General features: G+C 46.2%; 1 protein-coding gene across 11 annotated transcripts in view; it reads right to left on the bottom strand.

The window, feature by feature from the left end:
* DMD (dystrophin) overlaps positions 1–24,914 on the bottom strand; it is a 7,616,828-nt gene that overhangs the window by 1,690,721 nt on the left and 5,901,193 nt on the right. For all 11 annotated transcript variants that reach the window (XM_069639082.1, XM_069639084.1, XM_069639079.1 and 8 more), the window contains one exon: positions 17,518–17,674. In XM_069639082.1, coding sequence (XP_069495183.1) covers positions 17,518–17,674 — 157 coding nt within the window. The remainder of the gene's footprint in view (positions 1–17,517; positions 17,675–24,914) is intronic.

Here is a 24,914-nt window from a genome sequence, read left to right as displayed (position 1 = left end):
TAAAAACCGTCTTCATTGTAATGTCAGGGGTAAGGCAGAGTAAACTCCTTGTGAATTCGCACCAATGCCTTGAACGAGTATTTTGCGGTGCAGTATTTCTTTAAAAAGTAAATGGGAGTAGCTTGTACTGTGCCTGTTGTGGTGATACCAGCAAGAAAGATTGTAATTTTGGAATATATAGCGAACAATGAGCGGGTGTGAGGTGTTGTCAGAAACTGTTGCAGAGAACACAGGAATAGAACATTTTAGGAAGATATAATTTGGCGAGAAGTTACGACATTTCCACGTAAATACAGTATATTATCTTTCAGATCCAATCAACCTAATTGTATTCAGCTCTGCTGTGATAAATGGGCAATGTGCCAAATTCATAACTTAACCAGTCATTCCAACAAATCCTTTGTCCTCCGGGCTCAGGTACCTGCTCACCCTGCCACACTCCCGCACTTCCTTTGGGCCACCCCTTGCACTGGGGTCTGTATTTGTACCCATACAGCCCCCACTTTTCTTCCTGCATTTATCAGACCTGCCCTGTCTGCTGCTTTAAACCCAGCACTTGCCAATTGCTGGCTGTATTACCACTGTTTGTTGCCTTTACTATTTATTTATTATGATTATTTATCTGTATCTCCTTTGCTCCGCACTTTGCACTTTTCCCATTCCCCACTCCCATGCACTTGCGCGTTCACAATGTCACTGGGCCTAGTAAATCGCTGTTCTGTTCTCCCCTGTTCCCCTTCCTTGCCTTGTCGCGCTCTGAAACACTTGTGTACGAGCGCGATAGAAATAAAATATCTATATCAATATCAATAAGACTTTGGTTTAAAAGTACAATACACAAATGAAAAATGACTTCTCCAACAGCTGAAAGGACTGTATCAAATGAGTGGCTCAAAGAGACGCAGGGAGAAGCCAGCTCTCCCAAACCAAATAAAGATGGCACGATTGAAAATATCTGTAGAAAACGATTAATTCACAAGTATGACTGTTGGACCCATATCGTTGGGGAATTATTTTGTCCATATCCACTGCAAACCCCACTGGTCTGAGTGTGTGACAGGTTAAGGGTCCTGAAGGAAGTGCCATTTTAGTGCCCCCACACCTTTACAATGTGGCAAGATGTCATGTTTTAGGGCCAAAATGGTGCATGCAGCATCCACCACAGTCAACTACAATTGCCTTATTGCAGCACCAGTCCTGGGCCTACCTGTGAAAATATGGCCCCGATTGCTAGTGTCCACTGGAACGACATTGGGATAGGGGTCAGGCGCCAGTGTAAAACATGATTGCTAGCACAGACGATTAGTCTTTTTTTTCTTCTTTTTTTCCCTATGTTTTATTTTTTTGTAAATCTTCTTATTAAAATGTTTCAGGAGAATAAATAAGAACAATGCAGACAATGGGCCTCATTACACAGAATTACCGCCCCGCCAACCTTGGAATGGGGTGGTAATTCCACTTTCCTCCATGGTGGTACCAGTATGGTACCGGCGGCAACCATGGCACCGCCTACCGTGTAATGAGGACCCATGTGTGTTGTCTTTCTTCTTCCCCTCCTCCAAATGTATACCGCTCTTTATTATTCAAATTGTAACTCTTCATAATTTTCCTCCTCCCTACTCCCCCTCTCATCATTTAAAACATATCTTGTGCAGGTCCACTATAGAACGGAAAATGAAGGCAACAAAACAATCAATGGTAAGAGTGAAGTGGGAGGAGGGAAAAGAGGGAGAAGGAAGAAAAGAAAGGGAAAAAGAAAAGAAAAGTTAAAACAAAGAAAAAGGGGAAAGAGGAGAACAAAAGAAAAAAGTGTTTTACGAATACAAATCATTGAAAACATCCCATATAGCATCATATTTTTCCGATTTTACGCAATCCTTGATACATTACTTTCTTCCTGCTTGAAAGGATAGAGAGGTCAAGTAGCCAGTCATCAAAAAATGGTCTTGCATCACTCTTCCAACATTTTAAAATGTGCTTCTTAGCAACCACCAATGCTCTATATGTCCAGAGGAGAAAATTAGCAGATACGCGGAGATCCAAACGAAACAAACAAAGTACACAGTACGAGGGAGGGGAAAATCTAGTACTAGATCTATCCGCTGAATGACAGCTGCCCAGAAACCAGCAACTTTTGACATGACCAAAACATGTGTAAACCTGTTCCAACATCTGATTTACAACTCCAACAAGTAACATCTTGGAAACGTTTGCCACGTTTCATCTTTGAAGGGGACCAATACATACAAAGTATCACTCTCTGTTGAGTAAATCTCAAGTCTAAATCTATTTTATATCGACATGGTCCTGTACAGATCCGGATCTATTCACTATACAAACTCCATATTCCCCTTCCACATTCGGTGCCACATTAGCTTCCTTTGGTGTAAGAAGCTTATACAAAGTGGAGGCCGAAAGGGGTTCAATTTTAGACAAGTGCAATATAGGAGGAACACTCTGTATAGCAGCGTTCAATGGTGTAAATAATAATTAAAGAATCCCACAAAGTACACGATAACAGTGATTAGTCTTAAGCATTTACAAATGTCCGTCTGCGCAGCTGGGTGTGCGAGATGTGCACTTAAGTGACTTACAGAACCAGTGCGCATTTTAAGTGTTCTGTAGCCTCTTGAAAAACTGCTCTCTGCCGTGGAGAACAACTTGCACAATGTCAAAGTTTATTATGCTACATTTTAGCACAATATTTCTTATTTCACGGATAATGTTGCAGCAAGGAACACATTACTGGCTCAGTAAAAAACTGTCAAGTATGGCGCTCTGTAATGATCCATTTGCACCACCCACTCGTCCCTGTTATGAAGTACAGACAAGCTGACATAGTTGCTTCTCCATTTACTTACCAAAGTGATTTATATTTAGAATGCATACATCTAAGCAGGATACAAAATAGGCTGCAAATGAGCCTCCATTTACGTCCAACGAAAAATAGACTGTTCTTTCATTTCGGCTCAAAAGTGGTTGCCAGGTTGGAGAAGCCTTTGGAAAGATGGTATTATGCATCAGCCTCATCACGAGTTGGGCGCTGGCCCTTAACTGCTGCAGTAACGCTATTACTGTCACATTTAAGTGCTGGCACTATTATGAGCTGGGTGGAAAGTTTGGAGTTTTACCAACAATTTTTTGCTGGAGGTAAAAATCCTGCTTTCCCCCTCTGTTTCGCTGCTATTAGTGTGGCACTAATTGCGCTGGTGCTAATCACGCCCCCAACCTCAGAATGGGAACCTACCGCCTTACTGCTAACTTGGGATCCAGCGCAAATTGTGCTGGACCGAGTACCGGTAATGCTATTTGCGCTGGCGGTACCCCGGTGCTACTAACGCCAGTATACCGCCAGACTTGTGATGAGGCCATAGAATGATAGAACCTGACTGAGCTACAGTGTTGCGCTATTTTGGAACCTGTAGCTGTTGACAAGCAAGTGTCAGCACTTCACAAAATGCGCAGATATCGTTACACTTGCATGGCTGCGTTCAAATTGTGATCTATTTGATGATCTTTACAAGAGATCTAAAAACATATTTTATTTTTATATGGCTTTGCCTTAATTCTCTGTTTTTCAGGAAACTGTCAAAGACACTGTGTTTCAAGCTTTCGTTCAACAGCTCCTGGGTGTGTGGCCGTATTTCCTGGAGCGGGCCGGGCCCTAGGCATCCTAGGCATCTGTGGAGCATCCCAGTTGGCTCCCTTGCTTTTCCAGGATTCTCTTGTTGCCAGAGTATTTGCACTTCTGTTCTATTATTCTTGGCTGGTTTGCGCTCAGGGCTGTTGCTTGGTCTGGAAAAGATCTGGGGCTACACTAAGGTCATGACTGTTGGGACTTGGGGCTAGCTAGCCTTTTGGTTGTAGCCTCTGAACTTCTATCCGGGGCAACAACCAAAAGACCCGGGGAATGTAGTCCCCCTCAAAATTCCCCTAGCAACGCCTCTGTTTGCGCTTCTGCCAACTCTCCCTCCCTTGCACTGAACTGGTCCCTTATGTCCCAGGCCTGACAGGGTTCAGGCCTTTCTTTCCATTCGCCTTCTGTCCAAAGACTTCTTTCTGGGAGGCAACAGGGGCATGTGGCTGCCTGATGCAAAGAAGTCTTTGCCCATTTTTAAAATCACCATACATAACACATTAGGTCTATTTTTTAGTGTGCTGCTGAGGCTCTAAACATACTTCTGAGCTGTTGACAAATACATTCCATTAATATCAACTAATCATGTAATGCTTCCTTTGTTTAATATAATGCATACATCTTATGCATTTGCTATAATACAATTCCTCTAGTATTTGTCCTTTTTTTTTTACAATATATTGATATATATTGACAATATATTGATCATTTGCAAAACCAAAGTTGAAATGCATATTGATAAATGTGAGTGCTTGTTCAGAAGATAGCTCGGTGTGTTAAGCACTTATTACAGAGATCTTTGTTCATATGCCGGATCACTGCATAATCTGTGACCCTGCTAATTCGCCTTCTGTATCAATGCTGTGGTGTATGTTCATTTTACATACAGCTATTGATCTGTGTCCTGCATTTATACTATGGACAGTGTACGTTCCTCACGGCGATTACTGTTTAGCATTGGGCAGTACCTATGGTGGTATGCATGCACCCCGGTTGTGAACTGGTAATGTTGCCTTTGAAAGGCCACTTGTGTATTATTCTGATTTCAATAAGGACAAAGAGGACAAGGTGGCTTTAAAGGAGTACCCTTGCACATTGCGAGATTCTGGATCCCCTTGGTTCTTTAGTTCAAGGGGGGGGGCAACGTCCAAGTGCCCTGTGCCCCAGAATTGCTTAAGATGGCCCTGCTTCTGTTACTTTTCCTCCTTGTTCCTCCTCCTAGAGGACATGAAACTGAATAGACTGTGCTTAAAGTAGGTGTTTTACAAAACAGTAAATACATTGTGTTACTCAGGAACTTAGCACTATAATTCCTCTGTACATTGTGCCATACCTACTACTTTTAGCTTCAATTGTAATGCTTTTCACAATGTCTCATTTTGAGATTATTTACGAGAAGTACAAGAAATGGGTTGAACTAATTCCACCTAGACAACGCTCCTGAACCCATTTATCTCCCAGTATATTCCCTTTACAAAATTACAATATTTAATAATTCTGATATTAACCTTTTCATACAAAATGTTGCTCTGCCTTACTTTCATAGAGACAGACGCATTTTACTCTGCCAACAACTGGGAGAATGGGGGCCATTTCTATAAATAGTGACATATTTTGTCAGGACAGAGCCACAGCCAAGTGTTGGCAATTTAAACACTGTCTGGGGGTTACGGATACTGCATTTCCCAACGTTGACTCTGTGATTCAATGGCTTCATGTACCAACATGTGATGTTGCCGCCACATGCCACAAAATGAAGTAATATTATGGTACCTTTGATACTGATGTTCCAAGAAGTAACATCATTACAGCTGATAATAGAACTCCCACTCAAGTGTAAACAAAGAAAATAGCTTCACATTCGTGCTGATGATAACAGGGGCAATAATCTATCTGCCGAATTAAAAACAATATTTAAAGTGTATTAAAAGTGTTAAAAGTTAAACACACACTCGTTTCCAAAAGACGCATATTCAAAATGTTGAAATAATAGGGATTGTCAAGAAGTATGTATGAGCTGCATGTTGCAAAATGGGGGTACAACTAGCAGTTCCTTAGGCACCCTGAAATGACACCCCTACTTTTTTGATAAATGATAGATTTGTTTATTAGGAAGGAGTTGGTGAGGCATTACAGATGCAGAGAAGAAAACCCCCAGCTGAACATGCAAGGGCAGGTGTGCAGATGTCACAAAGGCCCCGAACATGCCAACTATGCGAGACCATGGATTGTCTACATCTCATCATACGTGTCCAAACATTGACGATAGATTGGCTCCTTCCAGGAACCCTGATTAGGAGAGCAGGCACAGACGCCGACATCCCACATGCAGAATAACCCCAGATAAAAGTGGTGCATTTAAAGAGGGTGTTAGTGCACAGATCCAGATCTGAGCACATGATACATCATCAGAAGGGATGCTGAGGAAGAGCAGTAGCACTCAACTTATAGTGGTGCATATGTCCTGCTCCAGGTAAGGTTCCTGGAACAATATGCTCCATGCAACACACCAAGAAGGATGAACTCGGTCAACAACATGCAGGATTTCAGTTCTGCACTCCCAAAATTAATTTGCAAGACGAGCTAAACAAAGATGGAAACAATCTCCCTAAACCAAATGCTAACAACCCATCTCTAATACTTGCCACAAAACAGTTGTGCAAACCAAGACACCACCACTTATAAGCCGAAAATAGCACACCCAAATTACAAACGTCTGATATCATTGCAGTCTCCTGCATCCAAGTTAAATGTGGTGACATACAAAATATCACACCAGGCAGGAAAAGGAACAAAGCAGGGGATAAGCTGCCTGTTCATCAATGCACACTCAATTTCAAAACATTGAACAGACATTCCCGACTCGCTTCTGTAAGGCAGCACTAGCTTACTCCTTATGAATGGGACCTGACTCCAAGATGACTCCTTGGTCTTAGTACATACAGTTATTCCTCTTAATTTCAAGGTTTCCTTGTCCAACCACAAGCAGAAGCGATCAGAAGAAACCACCCTCATCCAAAAGCCACACATTCCAAATGAAAGCCATCAACAATGATCCCAGATAAGGAATGCCTTAACGTTCATTGCAGTTTCACCCACTGTTTGACCTGCACTGGTATACTGACCTTCGTGTGACAAATCCACCGACTGTATCCCTTCTCCCCAAGTGGGAGCCACTGCCTTTGGGACTAGGGAGAGGGAGACCACTAAGTTTTACACCCCACCCACTACACTTTTCACCTCCTAGGGGACAGGGCAAGCAGGATCCTACCCTCGGGTGACTCCCCCGTGGTGGACAAGGAACCCCTAGAAGGGGAGTTTACTCATCCTCCCTCACAAGAAAAATCCATGTATTTGCTGGCTATATTGGAATTGACCATTTGTAAGTACCAGTATGTATGACCCCGTATACGCACAGGAGTAATTCCAGAGGAGCAAAGGGAAGAGGAAGTCGTATGGAGCTAACCACCAGAGGGGACCGCCTCCTGAAAGATGGCATCAGGAAGTAGCCTGACTCTGCAGGCTTTCTGATGCGGAGTGGCCGAAGATCCCATGATCGCTGCTCTCTCCTGGACGGTCTGTAGACAAGCAGGCTTGAACAAATGGTCATAGAAATGCCACCCAATCCAAACACATCTGAGCGGTACCCACAGCCAATGGCGCCGATGAACCAGCAAATGGCAGACCGACGAATTAGTCAACATGACAAACCGGTGGTTGGAACTCAGGACAAGTCCTAACAGTGGTTCTGCGACTCACAAGAAATCTGCCTCCTCTGAGGATTGCCGCCCGAACATAGAAGGTATCTGGTTGTTCCCAGGAGCAGGGAGAGGGGCAGAGAGTTATGGCAATATCCCACAGAATGGTGGAAGACCCTCTAACCCTGGAGAGGGAGAGATGAAAACTGCCCGAAGAAGGAGCGAGAAATCAATTGCCCCAATGAGGGGAGAGAAGTACCAACACCCATGGTCGCATGAAGATATCCCACTGCCAGGTGTAATACCAAAAATTCATAGAGAAGGGGAAAGCCAAGCAGTCACGGAAAGGGAAAGAAATCCATGCACCCTTGTTGGGTGAATAAACCACACGACGGCAGGGTAGATAAACGAAAGTCTTTGGCAGACTGAAAGCCCAAATACCCAAAGAAGGGATAAAATACACAGTTCTCTACGGCAGATGGGGTGGAGAGAATGACACCCCAAGACAGAGTGGGATAGGTGAAACTCCAGAATGGAGAGGAACATACACAAATTCAAAGTTGTTTTAATTGTAAGTGGTTATTTATAACGCCCTTAATACCCAGAGGTTTCTAAGCGTCGACCCGGGGACGTATTGCTTTCAAGACGAGTGTGTTGCTCCTGAGCTATCCTTCCAAGGAAAACCATGCTGGAGAGACACCATAGTCGAGGACAAAATAGTACCGACCTAATTGAGATAATCAAGGACTGTGCGGCCCTAAAACGAAGAAGTATTACAAGACAATGTTTTTTGAAAGTTGAACTGTATAGCCAGGCACATGGCTTGGAACATGCAGAGCGACATTTGGGTGGGGGTCAGAATCCAGCCACAATTACAGACAATAAGAAGGGAATCCGTTTAAGACCTATTCTGGTCGCATATATGTTGATCGTTTTCAGTAGTGGTAGGGTCAGCACTTAGGTCAGATTAGGCTTTTGAGACAGAGTTAGGTTTTGCAAGACTAACATATGAGCACCACTTATTCTTTTTATTTTTAGATAGATTGAGTTCCATCCTAGTTATAGGAACAGAATAGGCATTTGTCATCTTTTACTTTAATACACCTCCATTGTTAACATTACCTCTTGTCCACTTCCTGAACATGATTCCTCACATCCATTATATAACCCAGCATCCACAGAGAGATGCACAGATCTAGTCTATAAGCTTCCTGAAAATACTTTTATTGGGAACTCTAATTTTAAGGGACTAAGGCCCTCTTTCAGACGTGTGACCACTAAACATGGAGGCCCGGCCTGCCCGGCCGTCTCGTTCTCCTAAGCACACTGCTGTGCTTATCTCCAATTAAGGAAATCCTGTTATCACCTGGGAACAAAGCGAGGGTTCGTGTGGTGGACTGTGTTCGCCCTTTTTTTTCAAGGGCCTACACTGTTCCCTTTGTGGGTTTTAGTGGCCGGCAATAAACACAAGTTTCTTTGTCACATGAAACTATATTAGAGCTTTCTGTGTCAAAAGTGAGTTCCAGGGCCACTTTCATGCACGACCACTTGGAAGTACAACACATGCTCAGACAATGTACGCCTATGCTCTGCAGGGAATATTGATACATGACCTGCTTGAAAAAGTGCACAACTTTTATACTTTGCAATGAACATCATTGGAAACAATCCCTCTCTATGAATATTTGTTCGTGTTTTGATTAATTTTCTGAAAGGCACATATGCATTCCCTCCAATTGACAAATGCCAACTTAATGACATTTGCTATTTCGCATTAAGTTCACTTGATGTGACCCTACTTTCCATTGTGTATGAAACCAGGTGTCGAATGCACACAGTTCTATTTGGAGGACTCTGCCTGTATTCAGAGGTGTATATTTATTTTTCGACACAAAACTCATGACTCATGTGTAATATGACAGCATCAGAGCGCACGCTTAACACATGAGTCCCTAAAACCTGTTTGCCACATACCCCCACAGCTAGCATCAAGCAAGCGTGCTATCGGCTGGGAGAAATGACGCCAATCAGGGCTGTGAGGTCCAAGCCACTTCATCCCGCCCAGTCTCCAAATATGCACTCTCTAGTAACATGGTGCGAAATGTTTCTTTTGAAACACAAGGCTCTTCTCAAGTGTGGTGGCATCTTTTCACAACACTCCTTATCTGTGATGATAATAAACATATGCTAATCTTATCAGTTCTGCTGGCTCTCTATATATTTAGCACACTGCAACTGTGAAATCCTCAAAGTTCATCTGCTATCATGTGGCTAACCTGGGCGCCTTATGCGGGTTCGATAAAGCTAGGGCCAGAAGAAGGACGTTGATGGTGGGGCGAGATAACACAAAGGTAGGGAGAGGGGTGTTGGGAGAGGAATTATGGGGCAGTGAGAATATGAGAGAGTGGATGATAGGAAGACAGAGAGGCAGAGCAGGAGGGGAAGGGAGAGGAGGGGAGGGGAGGAACAGGAGGAAAAGGGGCAAGGGGAATGGAGAAGGGAAGGGAGACCCAGAGAGAGGGCGAGAGGGGCGAGGGAGCGAGAGAGAGATAGAGGGAGAGAGAGCGGGAGAGAGAGAGAGAGAGGCACATAAAGCGAAACAATGTAGATACCCATTGTGGCCTAAAGGGAGGTTACACAGACAGTAGGGGAGCGGAAGAGACTGAGAGCGAAGGGAAAGAGATGAGAAGCAGATAGTCTGATGGATAAGCATGAGAACAGGAGGGGGAGATACAAAATGAGAGAGTGAATGGGAGAAATGCAGTGATAAACGACGGAGAGAGGGATGCATGTGAGAGAAAATATAAAAAGAGGGCTATACACAGAGGTAAGCAAATAGAGCAAAAGGGGACAGTGGTCCACTGAGCAAGTCAGCGCGAGAGAAAATGGTGGCCGACGAAGATAGAATGGAGGATAGAGGCCCTGCCGCCCCCCAGTCACACATGCAGGTGTATTCACTGTGGGTCTCCTTGTTCGTGTGTTTGCACTTTTATCATCATGTGGCAGCGCATCGGTGCTACATGGCAGAATATCATGTGGTTACGTACCAATGCTCGTGAAGTGTGCATCACAGCTTTCAAGTTCTGCAAGTGGCTTTGCAGCCAGCAATGTCATTTCATTCTGCTGGCCCCTCCCCCAGCGGCACTCGCTCGCGGAATTCGGGCGCCACTTTTCAGAGTCAGCAGCCACCATTGAGAGCAGGGAGGCTCGAGCCAATCAATGGCCTATAACGAACTGGGAAAGGAATGGGAACAGTGGCCCCCACGTGCCCCATGTGTGGTGTCACGTGCCCAAGTAGTTCTGGGTCACGTGACACGCCGGAAATAAAGGTACCACCGGAACTGGCGTCAGAACGCCAGTCCGGGTTTATGCATTCAACTTACTGGTCGCATTTTCCTTTGCCTGCGACCACATTGCGCAGCGCGCTTACGCCGGCCTGCCTAGGCCCGCGTATGACAGTCGGGCCCGCACATATCCAGCGGCCCGACTCCACACTGGCGATGAGGCCGGAGAAGGATCCACGTGGGGCCGCGCCCCCCTTCTTCAGAGAGCAGAGGCTGACTGCCTCCGGAAAGCCGCGTGATCGGGTGCGCACCCTGCTTTACACGCGGCTGCAGAGCGGAGCGCTCTGTGAGGCCACATGCTGGCCACATCAGTAACGAGAGCCGCGTATCATACGCGCACCGAAAAAAAAAGAATCCCTCGCCGCGTGTCAGCTGCAACTACGCCGGCACGCAAATCATGTCTCGAACATTCCAGGAAACAGCGTGTCGACACACATATCCGTGAGGCCACCACTGTCTTTCCCTCAACATTCCAACAGTGTCACTGGGATCAACAGGAGTAAAGCTATTTACACGCCCAACGTTTTGCTGCCACCATCTCTGAAAGAGGAGGAGAAGTCACTTTTAAGCCAAAAGCTCTCGTGTTCTAGAGTGAAATGGAGCAGCCTGGAGACTCTGCCTCCCACACTACAGGCAAGACCCAGGATAGTGAGTACCAAACAACCGCCCTCACTGAAAGCGTCCTCCCGTCATTAACCCCGTAGCAACATGTCCAGCTCTGAAACCAGCCCCGCGAGGGCCAGCACGAGCTCGTCCAACAGAATGAGCCTTACCACTGACCACCCTGACCCAGCGCTGTCCACACTCATGCCGCCATTTGACCCCTTCACCACAGGAGCAGCCATCAGATGGGAAATCTGGCTGCAACAATTTGAAATGCACCTTGATGCCAGGGACATCACCATAGCAAGAAAGAAGCGCACTTTCCTTTTACTCAACATCGGGGCTGCCACCCTACACCTATTCAACGCCACCCCAAACCGCGGGGACAACAACAACTACGACGCAGCCAAGGCCATACTCATGAACATGTTCAAACCAGATCTCAACCAGGACTACGAACGTTTTCATTTCTGCATGGCAAGGCAGCGGCGAAAAGGAAACTGTGGACAAATTTCATGCCCGCCTTCGCGAAATGGTAATAGGCTGTGAGTTCCCTGACGAAGAGTTTGCCATCCGCCTCCAAATAATCAACGGCATATCCTCGGAAAAGCTAAGGAGAGCCATACTATCCGAGAGAAACATTCGCCTGTCGCGCATCCTAGAAATAGCGCGCCTTCCCGAGCAGACGGAATATCAGGTAGCAGTGATGGAAGCAGCGATCCAAAGGCTCCCGCTGGACAGCCCTAAGCCGACAGAAGACGTCCGGGCATATCCGAAACATCATGGCACTCGAACAAAACAAGGACAGAAAACACACCTACCACAAGGGAGAGACAAAGCCTGCAAGTGGTGCGGTGGCCCATGGCATAGAGGCGAATCCTGCCCAGCATGGGGGTCTACGTGCAGAAAGTGCAACCGCCTCAATCATTATGCTGCAGTCTGTTTAAAACCGCCAAATCGAAACGACAAGGAAGCTACCACGCGACCGGCACAAGACCGCCGAAAGAGGTTCGCCCCAAGAGAATCCTCCTACCAACAAGAACGGAAAGGGAAGGCCAGAGCTGTCGATCATTCCCAAAGATCCCCTGACACGAGTGACAGCGACAACAGCGACGACAGTGTATCCCCCGAGAGGAAAGATAAGGACAAGAGGAAGAAAGGGCATAGGCGGATACACCGAGTACACCTCATATCAGCCGTTGAACCACACCGATCACGCCAAAGGAGGAGACCATCGTGTACTATCCTCTCCAACGGAGAAATGCTAAAGGTGGTCATCGATACAGGTGCAACAGTAAATGTCGTGCCAGCGACGGCATTCAGCAAACTTCATCTGAAACCCACACTTCACAAGAAGAAAGTCCGGCTATATGCCTATGGGTGCAAGAAGCCCTTACCCGTGCAGGGGTCATTTAAGTCAGATTTCGCCCACAAGAACACCAATTGCCGGGCGCGCATCTATGTCGTGGATGTCGGCTGTGAGACACTATTAAGCTGCAAGACAGCGGAAAAGCTGAAACTGATTCATTTTGCTTTCGACCTTCAACATGACGAACTTGATGACTTACTAGAACGGCATAAAGCACTATTCCAAGGCATCGGATGTCTAAAAGGCAGAACCATCAAGCTTCACATAGACCCTACCATCGAGCCGAAAGCTGTACGACACCGACGGATTCCTTTTCATTTGAGAGAAGCAGTGGAAAAAGAACTGACCAAGCTTGAAGATGCAGGTATAATAGAAAAAACATCAGGCCCAACCCCGTAGGTATCGCCCATGGTGGTGGCCCAAAAACCCAAACAGCCTAACGCAGTAAGAATCTGTATAGACATGAGGCTTCCCAACGCGGCTATTGGAAGAGAACGTCATGTGACCCCAACAATAGATGAGCTCATTGTGGACCTCACAGGAGCAACCATCTTCAGCAAACTTGACCTTAGATCCGGCTATCATCAACTCAGACTAGCCAGAGAGTCGAGATACATCACAACTTTCTCCTCTCACCTTGGCCTAATGAGGTACAAAAGGCTCAACTTCGGAATATCGTCAGCTGCGGAGGTATTCCAACACGAAATCCGCAGAGTCATCACTGGCCTAGAGGGCACCACAAACATCAGCGACGACATTCTGGTGTACGCATCGAACGAGAAAGAGCATCACAAACGCTTAGCAGCAGTCCTAAGCAGGCTGGAAGAGGCGGGCCTGACACTAAATGCGGAAAAGTGTGAGTTCAAGAAAGAAGAACTATGTTTCTTTGGATACATTTTCAGCGCCAAAGGTGTATCCCCAGACCCTTCCAAGGTACAAGACATAAAGAACACCAAAGCACCTCAGTCGGCCACTGAGGTGAGAAGCTTCATGGGGATGGCGACATACTGCGCGCGTTTCATTCCAGACCTCGCCAGCATCGCAAGCCCACTCTGAGAACTGACGAAGAAAGACCAAAAATGGGAATCGACCCCAACCCACCAACAGGCATTTCAACAAATCAAGGACACATTGTCAGCCTCCACCACCATGGCATTCCTCAACATAGAAAGACAGACTTAACTCCTCGTTGATGCCAGCCCGGTCGGCCTAGGGGCAGTACTAACCCAAACGGACAACGACGGCAATGTGTTCCCCATTGCATTCGCCAGTCGGGCACTCACTAAGCCCGAGCAGAACTATGCTCACATAGAAAAAGAAGCCCTTGCTATTCTATGGGGATGCCGTCACTTCAAAGTGTACCTGCTCGGCAAACGAGCAAAAGTCTTCTCGGATCACAAGCCCCTGATCCCGATATTCCGAGGATCTGCTCCCCACCCACCAGCACGCATCGAGAAGTGGATGCTGCAACTGCAACCTTACAACATAGAAGTTGACTATCGCCCAGGAACAGACAACCCCGCCGATTACTTGTCCCGCCACCCGAGGCCGGCCACTGAAGGAGAACAACGCCATGCGAAAGAAACGGATGAACATGTTTGTCACGTAGTCGCCTGCGCCCGACCACGGGCCCTGACCCTACATGAAGTGGCACGTGAGACGGAGTCAGACACCATCCTGCAACATACCACTGCTGCCATTCAGTCAGGGAATTGGAATAACTACCTCGCATCCATGGCCCAATGCACCATGTCGGCTCAAGTCAAACTCCGAGCACTTTTCGGGATCCGACATGAACTCTCCGTTGCCCCCGAGGGGGTGCTCCTCAAAGGACACTGGATCATACTACCTGCGTCACTGGAAGAGAGGGCCCTCCGACTAGCCCACAGCGGGCATCAGGGCATTGCCAAAACAACGGCATACCTAAATTCCAGAATGTGGCTACCCAACATACAACAAAGGGTAGTGGAGTTAGTAGGATCCTGTGCAGCCTGCCAAGCTTCCAGAAGACCAGAGAACCCAGAACCCATCAGCAGTGCTCCAAGAAGTAGCAAGCGATGGGATGCGGTCAGCATGGATCACTGCACAATTGCTGGTGAGGGATACTTACTCATAGTGATCGATGAGTTCAGCAGGTATCCTGAAGTAGAACACGTGGCATCCACCAATGCTGAGACCACAATTCTCACGCTAGAAAAGATTTTTGCAACACATGGAATCCCAAGAAAAGTAAAGAGCGACAATGGTCCATCATTCACCAGCCAAGAACTACGCGAGTACTTCAAGGACGTAAACGTCAAACACCAGCGAATCACCCCGAGATGGCCCCAAGCGAACGGCGACGCTGAAAGATTCATGGGATCGCTCAACAAAGTTATTCGCATTGCCAAAGAACGAGGGCACCCATGGCTGAAGGCGGTATATTGGTTCTTGAGAACCCACAGGCAAACCCCGCTCTCCTCCACAGGCATCAGCCCTGCCGCTCTCATGCTCGGAGTGCCCATACAGGCAGAACTCCCCATCCACCCTCAGTGGATAGCTCCGGAGCCAGACATCCCAGCCATAGACGCCATGCGACTAAGGTGAAACGAACAAGAGAGCATTGCCAGGAGAGCCAGCCACAGAGAGCTAACACCAGGCGATACCGTCATCGTCAGAAACCGAGCAACGCCCGAGGAAGATGTCACTCAACTTCGAACTCCAACCGTGGACAGTCAGTGCGACCAACCACAGCATGGTTACCGCCACTCGAGGGAGTGAAACCGTAACAAGCAACGTGTCACACTTCAGGAAAGTGCCACCTGAGCTATGGGAAGAGCACACAACTTCCCCACAGGGAGAAACGGTGGCACCGTGCACACCTCGAGGACAAGTGTCGCCGAGGAGTCGTGACACACGAGGAGACTCCGAAACAACACACCAGCAAGAAGATAGGGCTGAACCCGAAATCCCCGGGCAGACACACCGGAGAGAGGAAACACCCGATATCACCTGAGAGAGAGCCCCAAACCATCATCCCATCTCCGAGGTTAGGTAGTAGATGGAGCGTACACACAGAAGACCCCATCCAAATGAACTCAGAGTAAGACTTAATGTGTCAGTATTAGTTCATAATGTTTGTCCTTGACAGTAGTGTAAACACCTCCAAGTTTGGGAGGAATGTGGTGTCACATGCCCAAGTAGTTCCAGGTCACTTGACACGCCGGAAATAAAGGTACCACCAGAACTGGCGTCAGTTTATGGGTTTATGCATTCAACTAACTGGTCGTGTTTTCCTTTGCCTTCGACCACATCGCGCAGCGCGCTTACGCCGGCCTGCCTAGGCCCGCGTATGACGGTCGGGCCCGCACATATCCAGCGGCCCGACTCCACACCATGCACACCGAGTAGCTCACCCAATCCTGCTCCTTTTTTCTTTGCATTCCTGTATTTATAGTCCTGCATTTATATTTGAAAAAGCAAAACTAAACGTGTCTGAATTCTAAATATTCAAAGAAACTGGAGTGAACGAACAAATCATATATGCCCTAAGGGTCCTTGTGATCTCTGTGTGAGTGCAATTAAAGTCGCATGGGGCAGTACTGGAGGAAAGCGGAAGGATTGAAGGATGGCGGAAGAGCTGGGCGAGGTTGGGCAGAATACACGACAATCTGGGAATGGACACGAAATGTGTGGGGGGTTGGGAATGGGCAGATGGCCGACAACAGCTTCGTCAGTATCATGGTAGCGACCAGGATGGGTGTTAACTATACGACAAATGCAGGCCGTCTTTATATAAGAAGGGGGAGGAATATGGTCGCTGAAGTGGGAGGGTCTAAAGGTAGATCTTGCCAGCCCAAGGAAAATGGGAACGTACCATGTCTTGATTGGGACTATACCATTTTTCATTTTCAAAACTTTATTTGGTTTAAAACCTTTAGCACAAGTTCATTATAACAGTATCAATAACAATAATAAATACAATTGAATGTATACGCTAAAAACAGATACATTCATTATAATAAAAGACAAAATCAGATAAAAACACCAGGGAATACTGGGGCAAATACCAATGTAACCTCCGTCATCAGAATAATTCATGGAAGAAGCAAGACCAGAGCGGATCCAGAAAACGACAGCCAATGTCAGCTTACCCACAGTGATCCCAAAGACGAATGACGAATCCGTTAGCAGGGAGGAATAGCTCTCCACAACCAGGATCCGCTCAGTATTAGGAGCACTAGAACCAATATGCGTGTAGATTGTCCACGCTCTCATTCACGTGCATGGTGTACATTGGGGGCATGAGTCCGTCTCTTTTCTGCCTAGACCTAAATCTAGCATCCTGACTGACTAAATGTGTCCCCTAAATCCGCTCTGGTGACTGCAGTTCATAATAACCTCATTCTGGCTCCCAGTCGCCTGTCCCTCTTCATCATTGTTTCTTTAACTGGCGGACTGAAGAGGGCGTGCGGTTGCCTCGAAACCTGAACAGGTCACACAACCCTAATCACCAGCACACTATCATTTCAAGGCAACTTCACTATCCGGGCCGTAAAGGTCCAGGGGCAACGTGCTCTCCTTAAAAGCAAGACGACAAGGAGCAACACAGGTTCGATTCCCGGGTCTGCGCTTAGAAACCTCTGGTTATTAAGCGTGTTATAAATATCATATCATGTGCTGCTGAATTTAGGGCTGTGACTTTTGTAGCAGGGCGTGGGGCCTGACCTAAAGATATGATATGAGTATATCGCCACAAGAGGCCGTGCCTGAGTCTTTGAATTTGCCATTACTAATGATGTTCCCACCCGCCTCCTTTCTTGCTTCTCCTTCTGCATCATTATTTTATTCTTTAGCTCAGTAACATATGACACTTAAATATCTTACCCGGTGTGTGTCATCCTGCTTCTGTACTGTGGGAACATCCCCTCCAATGGGCCCTTGTCTTCGCAACTGGTCATTCTTCAGCTGCAGCCAAACCAGAAGCTCCTGAAGGGAGAGGTGCAGCCGCTTCCATTGCTCAGAGCTGACTTCCAGGTGGGATCTACAAAGAAATAACAAGGCATTACATTTGTGTATTTGTTTTTCACAAATTGTTACACATGGTAGCGATTGCTTATGTTGTGGAGAATGGTATTATGGAAGTGCCACAATCAGAAAAGTGACAGATGTACAGACATGTTTAGTAGTACATATATACAGTATCACAAAGAAAGTAATACAAAATATGAATAACAGTTGATTAGTATGATGTGATAGGTTATTTATAACGTGCTTATTACCCAGAGGTTTCCAAGCACGGACCCAGGGTGGAACCCAGGGTACTCGGTGACGACTTGCTTTCAAGGCGAGCACGTTGCCCCTGAGCTATCCTCCCGAGACAAAGTACCATCACATTTTACTAGTAACATTGAACACTACCTCTATATTCACAAGATTACTTCATGTGTACGTGTGTACGGTTTTAAGTAAAAGTGATTAGAGTGATAAAGTCTGGCTCTTAAAATTCTTTTAAATGACAAACGGAAATAAACCACATTTCCCAGTTCACAAAAAAGGTTGTTAACAATGTATTTAACAAACAATCTATGGTTTAAGACGTATTTGGTGTAATCAATGTTAAGACTGAATATTCTACCTGTGAGTATAAAGGCCCAGCCTTGGGAGGATAGGTCAGGGGCAACACGCTGGCCTTGGAAGCAAGATGAAGCAGAGCTTCACAGATTTGATCCCCGGGTCGAGCTTAGAAACTTCTGGGTATTAAGCACATTACAAATAACCTATCACAATTGACAAGACACAGCACAAAATATCCGTTTAAGGGTTTTATCAAGTAAATTATAGGAAGAAATGGGAAGGACAACAGCGTATGAAAAACAGTGAATGGATACCCAAAAGACAGAACATGTGGGTTGTCTCAGGGGGAGGGCCAACACTAAAGTTATCCTCACTCTCTCTCATTGGCCCAATGTTCCAAACTCGGTGCACGAATATCCCATTTTAAACAAAAGTTCAAAAAAAGATGTTCCTTGTGCCAAAGTCCAACAAAAAGTCTTAAAACTAAATGAAAGTTCCTTTTGCCTGCAGTGAGGGTTGGAGGAATCTCTGTGACCCCGGTATTCAGTAGAGCTCTTCAAAACGTGTATTCCAGTTGGTACATCCAGTCAGCCACCTGTCCTGTAGCCCGGGAGTTTGGCCTACAGCCTGTTCTGGATGAACCCGGATGCCTAGCAGCTTTGGCGTGCCAGGATGCGAGAACACAGAGGAGCAGGGCTCTACTGTTGACTTTCTTCTTGAGAAGCCTCATTGGTTCTCGGTTTCAGCACCTCTCTCCTGTTCACCTTCCTCCTGACTTACTACTTGCTGCACACCTTTCTGCCTCTGGGCTTCATGGCCATTCCAGATACCTCATTGGGCACCGCCTGTTTTTTTTGCCCTCCCATTGCCGATTTCTCTGTCTAGTTAACACACTCTTTTTACCCCTATAGGCTCCACCTTTCTTCCTGTCCTACACTCTTCGCATGTTCCTCTGAGCTCCACCCTCATCTTCTTTCGTTTCTTTGCTCGTTTGAGAACGACCCTCCTCTTACTACTCGGGCACTTCTTTGCTCCTTCGAGCATCCCATCCTCTTTTCACCCTCTTGATGTCTCCCTCAACTTACTTGCATCCTCCAACAACCTGCAGGATTTCTGCCTGGCTCAATAGACCTTACTGGACAATATTTACACCTCTCCCTTAAAAGTTGAAACCCCCTCCTTACAATCTGCAACTTGTTCTTTACCCTTTTCCCCCTTCCCCTGAAAATTCTGTAATCTCCTACTTAACCTCTTCTACCTGCTATCTGAACCCTCGTTGCACTCTACAACTGTATTTTTGCCCTTTTCAAACTACTCCTTCAATAACCTCTCCCTCTCTAGCTCCTCACCCTTCCTCCAATTTTCCCTACTCCTCCAGTTTCATCCTCCAGCCCCTGTAGTTCTTACTCATGCGATTCTCCATCTCTCTTTAAACTTCTTTCTTCTGCTGCTGCTCCAGCTACCATCCTCATTCCTCCAAGCTCCCAGACGGACTGATAGGGAGCCTGGATAAATATAGGGCCTTGGCCCATCCTTCCAGACACTCTTTGTGGAAAGGGGATTCATGTATCTAGACCTGATAGGGAGTACTTGAGAGTTGCACTTCCCTGGCCTTCAGTGTGTCTTCTGTGTCTGCTGGACCGCACCCTCAGATATGTCAACCATCTTGTTGTTCCAAAATTTCCCTTGGTATGGTTGTTGCTTGATTGGTTCTCAGCCTAACTCATGTGACCTGCTTTATAGATTCATGGACAGTTCCTGCACCCACACGGGAGAACTTTGCATGAACGCGTGTTGGCTCCACAAGACCACTATCCCTCCGTTACCTTACAGGGGCATCCTGATGTGTCCGAAGGGGGGCTGTATGGTGGTTGTGGTTATATGTGGTCTGCCCCTTAAAGGGGCCAGGTCTGGGTCACCATGTAGTACATTATCCTTATGGTGGTCCTGAAAAGTCTCGTCTTGGATAGGGGACCCGGCCGGTGAGGGAAGGAATTATGTTTCCTGCTTTATCTCCAGAGGTGTTGCAGTGTGTGACTGCCCCTGCTGTACTACTGGACCGCAGGCAGTGCTTCAAAGAATTTCCCCAACGCTTATCCTGGGGTCGAAATCCTGAAGCGTGTGGGCTTCCCCAGCCCATAGCACCACAGTGCTGCCGGCGCTCAGTGCCAAGCAGGGGAATTTGTCACTCACTACATAGACTTCCCAACATATTCTATGAAAGATATGCGTATTGTAAGGGTGCAAAAGTAAAGCTCGGACACAGAGGTAACATGTTTTGGGTCATAATCCTTTATTCAACATAAAAAGAAGGTTTGGTAAAATGCCTATTTGTCCCTAAAGCTAAGAGGGGTTTCCCTGCCTCAAAGAAAACGAATGAAAACATCACACTGTCAAACAAATCATCAGATGAGCCACTCTCGTGTCCAAAGACTGAATCTAACACTCTTAGCCTTAATCTTATGCGCATGGCTATTATCTCAACTAAGGAAATAGTGTAAAAGTTATTTGCCATCAAGACATTTCAAATGTCTCTAGTGGTTTTAAGAAATAAGCAAGTGTTCTCACAAAGAAGAAGCAATGTTCTAATATCCATGTAATGGCTCCTTTCCACTGGATTCTGTCGTCTTCCACTTAACTAACTAGGATTTTGTCTCCTTATTATGTGGTTTTCTTGAAAGTTCACAACAGCACAAACAAAGGTTCCATATGCCAGGTGAAGTATTTCCATATTCCTGGCTTCTTTTTTAGACTTTCTCAGAGTCCAAAACAATACTCTTTTAGCCAAGGGTCTTCCTTTCCCTGGCCCCATTTAAGCTTTCACAATAATGTACCACAAAACTCTTTATCTTGCTGGGTCCCAGACCCTGTATTTTCTCAGATAAAGTTCACCTTAGCCTTTGGCTCTCATAAGTGTGGATGTCCTAGACTTGCCATGCAGTAGTGTGCCAGCTTGGTTTACTCTCCTGCCAAGCATATACATCTTCTCTCTTTATCTCCTTGGCTCTCAGACCCTCTTATCCTTTGGTTCGCATATGGGTGTGGGTCCCAGACTCACAGGTCTGTATCTGACAGCTTAGTTTACTCTTCCGTCAAGCGTAGGATTCTATCTCTCTTGTGTTTGGGGTCCCACACCTTCTTATTCTCTTGCTTTCATATGGGGGCGGGTCCCAGAATTGCAGTTCTGAATTGTGACAGCTTGGTTTACTCTCCTGCCATGCGTAGGATTCTGTCTCTTTTATTCTCGGAGATCCAGACCCTTTTATTCAGCTTTCTGTACTCGCTCCCTGGTTTCCCCAGACCTCTAGTCCCTCTCTGCCTACCCATGTACCTTCATGCTTGGTTTGCTTCTTCCGAGCAGTGGGACGTCTGCGCAAGGTTCGGTTGCTTCGGTTCATCGGTGTTCTTCACTTCTCATGGAGTGCTTTTTGTTCAGATGGTGGATCCTGAGATTGTGGAATGCCTTGAGGTTTGTTGGGCTATGACACAAGTAGTCTTTACGTCCTGGACTATGCCCAGTCCTTCTCCCTTCTCCGTGCACTGCGTTCGGCTCTCCCGTCTTGCAGCCAGTCCTAAGTGGTGCTGGCAAGTGCTCTAAGGAGGGGGGATCTCCCTCACCTGGTTTCCCTCGCCTATTTTGAATGTGTTTGTCCCAATCATGGTCAGCAGGAGACTAGACCGCTCAGCACAATTCTCTGTATAAATCTTCACCCTCCAAGCCATCTTCTTTGTATCAGTACTTGTATTAGAAATAAATGGAAGGCCAGTTGGATTTCTCTTGTGTGTTAGTTATTTTCTTAGAATAAGATTGGCTTGTTATACAACAGAAGATAAAAGCACTGTTTGTAACAAGGGAAGCAGGGTTTCGTTTAGGCAAAGAGGAAAGGGGTGACAAAGCAGAAATATACTGCGTTCTCTGCGCATGGTCGTCCCAAATCCCATAAGGGGCTTTGTCTCTCATGTGATCCTCCACCTGTACACTACCCGAAGGGGACTATTGTACTGTGGACACACTGCCCCAGCCCCATGGGAGAGGTCTCCCCCAGGGCAGAAGGGACGACATCCACAGATTTGTCACATTATATAAATGAACTCCATTGCTAGAATATGTGTGACAGTGGAAGAAATAAAAAAAACTCCCTTGTCATGGGTTATGTTAAAAAGGTGAGTCAGAAGTCAGAAAGAAATACGTTCATTCAGGTGTGAACATGGGGGAATGATGAACGTTAACATTTTATATGGACCTTCTTGAAGGTATTGCATATTTCTTTTTTTTTTTAAAGGCCACTAGTGCTTCCCAGTGTTGCGGTGAAGGGAGGGGTTGTTAATGAGAAATTACATCCAAGATATCCTGCTGAAGACCTTAATGAGCTCTTTCAATGTGTTTAGAACCTTATTAATTTGGGATGAACAGTGCCGTTTCGTCACAATTTTTATTGCTCTGTGATCATCCTTTTTCGGAAACCTACACACAATCATGTCCTCATGTGAATCCGTTTTGCACAAAGCATATTGTGGTGGGTAATGTTCACCTTTGTCAAGATTGGAAAAGTACTATTTCACTATTTCAGTGTTAACGGTGGAATCATAGAATTATGGTGCAATTGTTATTGTGCCATCTTCTGCTCCAGAAGAAATTCAGTTAGCTAATGAGTAGGGAAGCAGATCTTTACATGTGAGACTGGAAGAAGTTGCTACATCTTTGATGCCTCAGTTGTGGTAGTGCCTATTCGTGTGGGTGGTTATGTGGCGGGGAGCCCCACTTATGGGTAAGAGGGAAGCAAGGGTACATAAAACGTACTCAGGATATAAACCTTCCCACACTGCCCAAGCAGGATGGGCAATGATGCACATAGATCTGATCACTGGGTGCTACCCTGAGTCTCTGTTTACTAAGGAAAATATAACAAATAAAGAAGACACCATTCAGACATGGCTGCCGAGCAACCGATGCCGAGCAGCTGTGCAACTGTAATTCCTTCTTGCTTTCCGAGAAGCCAGAGAGCAGGCAGGAGGCTAGGTTGGAAGTGGGAATGGGAGTGGTAGTCAGAGGTGAGTGGTGAAAGGAACGCATGGTATCAAACAGTGAAGACACACACAAGTGATCTTAGTTCAAGGGTGTTTATTGAACTTCAATGGGTTGGTTGAACGCCTATCTAACCTGAATCTAAGGATGTGAGCAAGCAAGACCATCAAATAATAATATCACAGTCCTAGTTGAGTCTGTAAAAATAAAAGGGCCTATATTAATACACCTATTGCCAATCCATACTTCTAAATACAAAAGCGTGTGGGACAATAATGTATGCAACAAAGAAAAGCTTTCAAGCAATAATATCTCAGGACCGTTGAGTAGTTGGCTTCCCTTCTCCACAATTTCAGCATGGGGTACGGCAGCATGTTCGAGCTTCACACACACTCTGGCTTCTCTGCCACAAGAACACAGTTCAAAGCATAGATATCAATGATTTCTGCCCAAATATCTTTTCCAATAACAGCATCTTACTGCAGAGGGCATGTCATAACAAACAACTATCAAAGTTCAATTTCTTTCAGGATCTTCATATGCATAAGTTCTTGCTTCCAGTATTTATCATGGGTCTCCCTCCTTCAGGCTTGAACCCCTTTGTACCACAATGTTTACTCTTGGTCTCCCTCGTTTGGGCTCGGAGCATAAATCTCCATTATTCGGGCTAAGATCCTCTTGATATCAAAATCGAAGACTTTCAAATGTGCAATGGGTTTTGCTTAAACCATTTCAGGACCACTTCGATTCATTTCACACAATAATCTCATCAATCTTTTAGCTTTTCTTTCTCTTGGCGGGATACCTTAAAGAGAACTTTGATTATTAAGCACACTCACGGTGCCGGACCACTTTGTTAACGGCATTGCATCTTTCCTTCTCAAGTTCATACATTCATCAGCAGTTTAGCTCTACTCACGTCTTTCATCACATGCGTTTAACAATGTTCATTCCAGTGCTCGTTATACAATGTTGCTGCTTGCAACCTTGACTTCAACACAGAACCGTCTTGCATCGGTCTCCCCAACTTTCTGGCTGTGTTGATCTCTCTGATGCTTCTTTATTCTTGGAGCCAAGGACAATACCCAACGGCTGCTGCTCCTCCCCACCTTGGATGGTTACGCGGGAAGACCTTCAGTATCTCTGACACACAATGCAGGATTCTCCAGTCCGATTACCTGGCCTTATACGTTCTGCTTCGAAGGTTTCTTGAAAGTAACGGTTCCTTGCAGAAAAGGTCAAGGGTATTTCCCTCCTTGCAAACCCTTCTTGGTTTCCCGTCTTTCTCCCATCGTTCAGCTGCCGACTCGAAACTGCTGTTCCTTCGTGTGCTTTGCCTCGCTCTGAGTGTGCTCTTGTGCTCTGCCTCTTTATCTGTGTGGGCAAGTTTAATGGAGTCATGTGTGAGTGATTGTTAGTAATTGCCTGCCTTCGCCTGACCATAGTAGGGGGACATGTCAGGTACACTGCTCAGGTGTGAGTCTCTTTTGTCCCAGAGTGGGCTGTCCATGTGGAAGTGTTTGTAAAGGGAAAGGTGGGTGGAGGGGTAAAGTTCCCACGTATCCTACCTGGAAGGATGGGGTAAAGGTGTTACAGGTGGAGGGATACCGTGTCTCACCATCCGGTGTCCCAGTCCCACTCCCCAAAGACCTCTCACCAAATTGATCCTCCCGCACTGGTC

The sequence above is a fragment of the Ambystoma mexicanum genome, chromosome 7q, assembly GCF_040938575.1.
Source record: "Ambystoma mexicanum isolate Mex_15411 chromosome 7q, UKY_AmexF1_1, whole genome shotgun sequence".
Lineage (NCBI taxonomy): Eukaryota > Metazoa > Chordata > Amphibia > Caudata > Ambystomatidae > Ambystoma > Ambystoma mexicanum.
The sequence above is the reverse complement of the archived record's forward strand: the minus strand, read 5'-3'. Positions and strand labels throughout refer to the sequence as shown.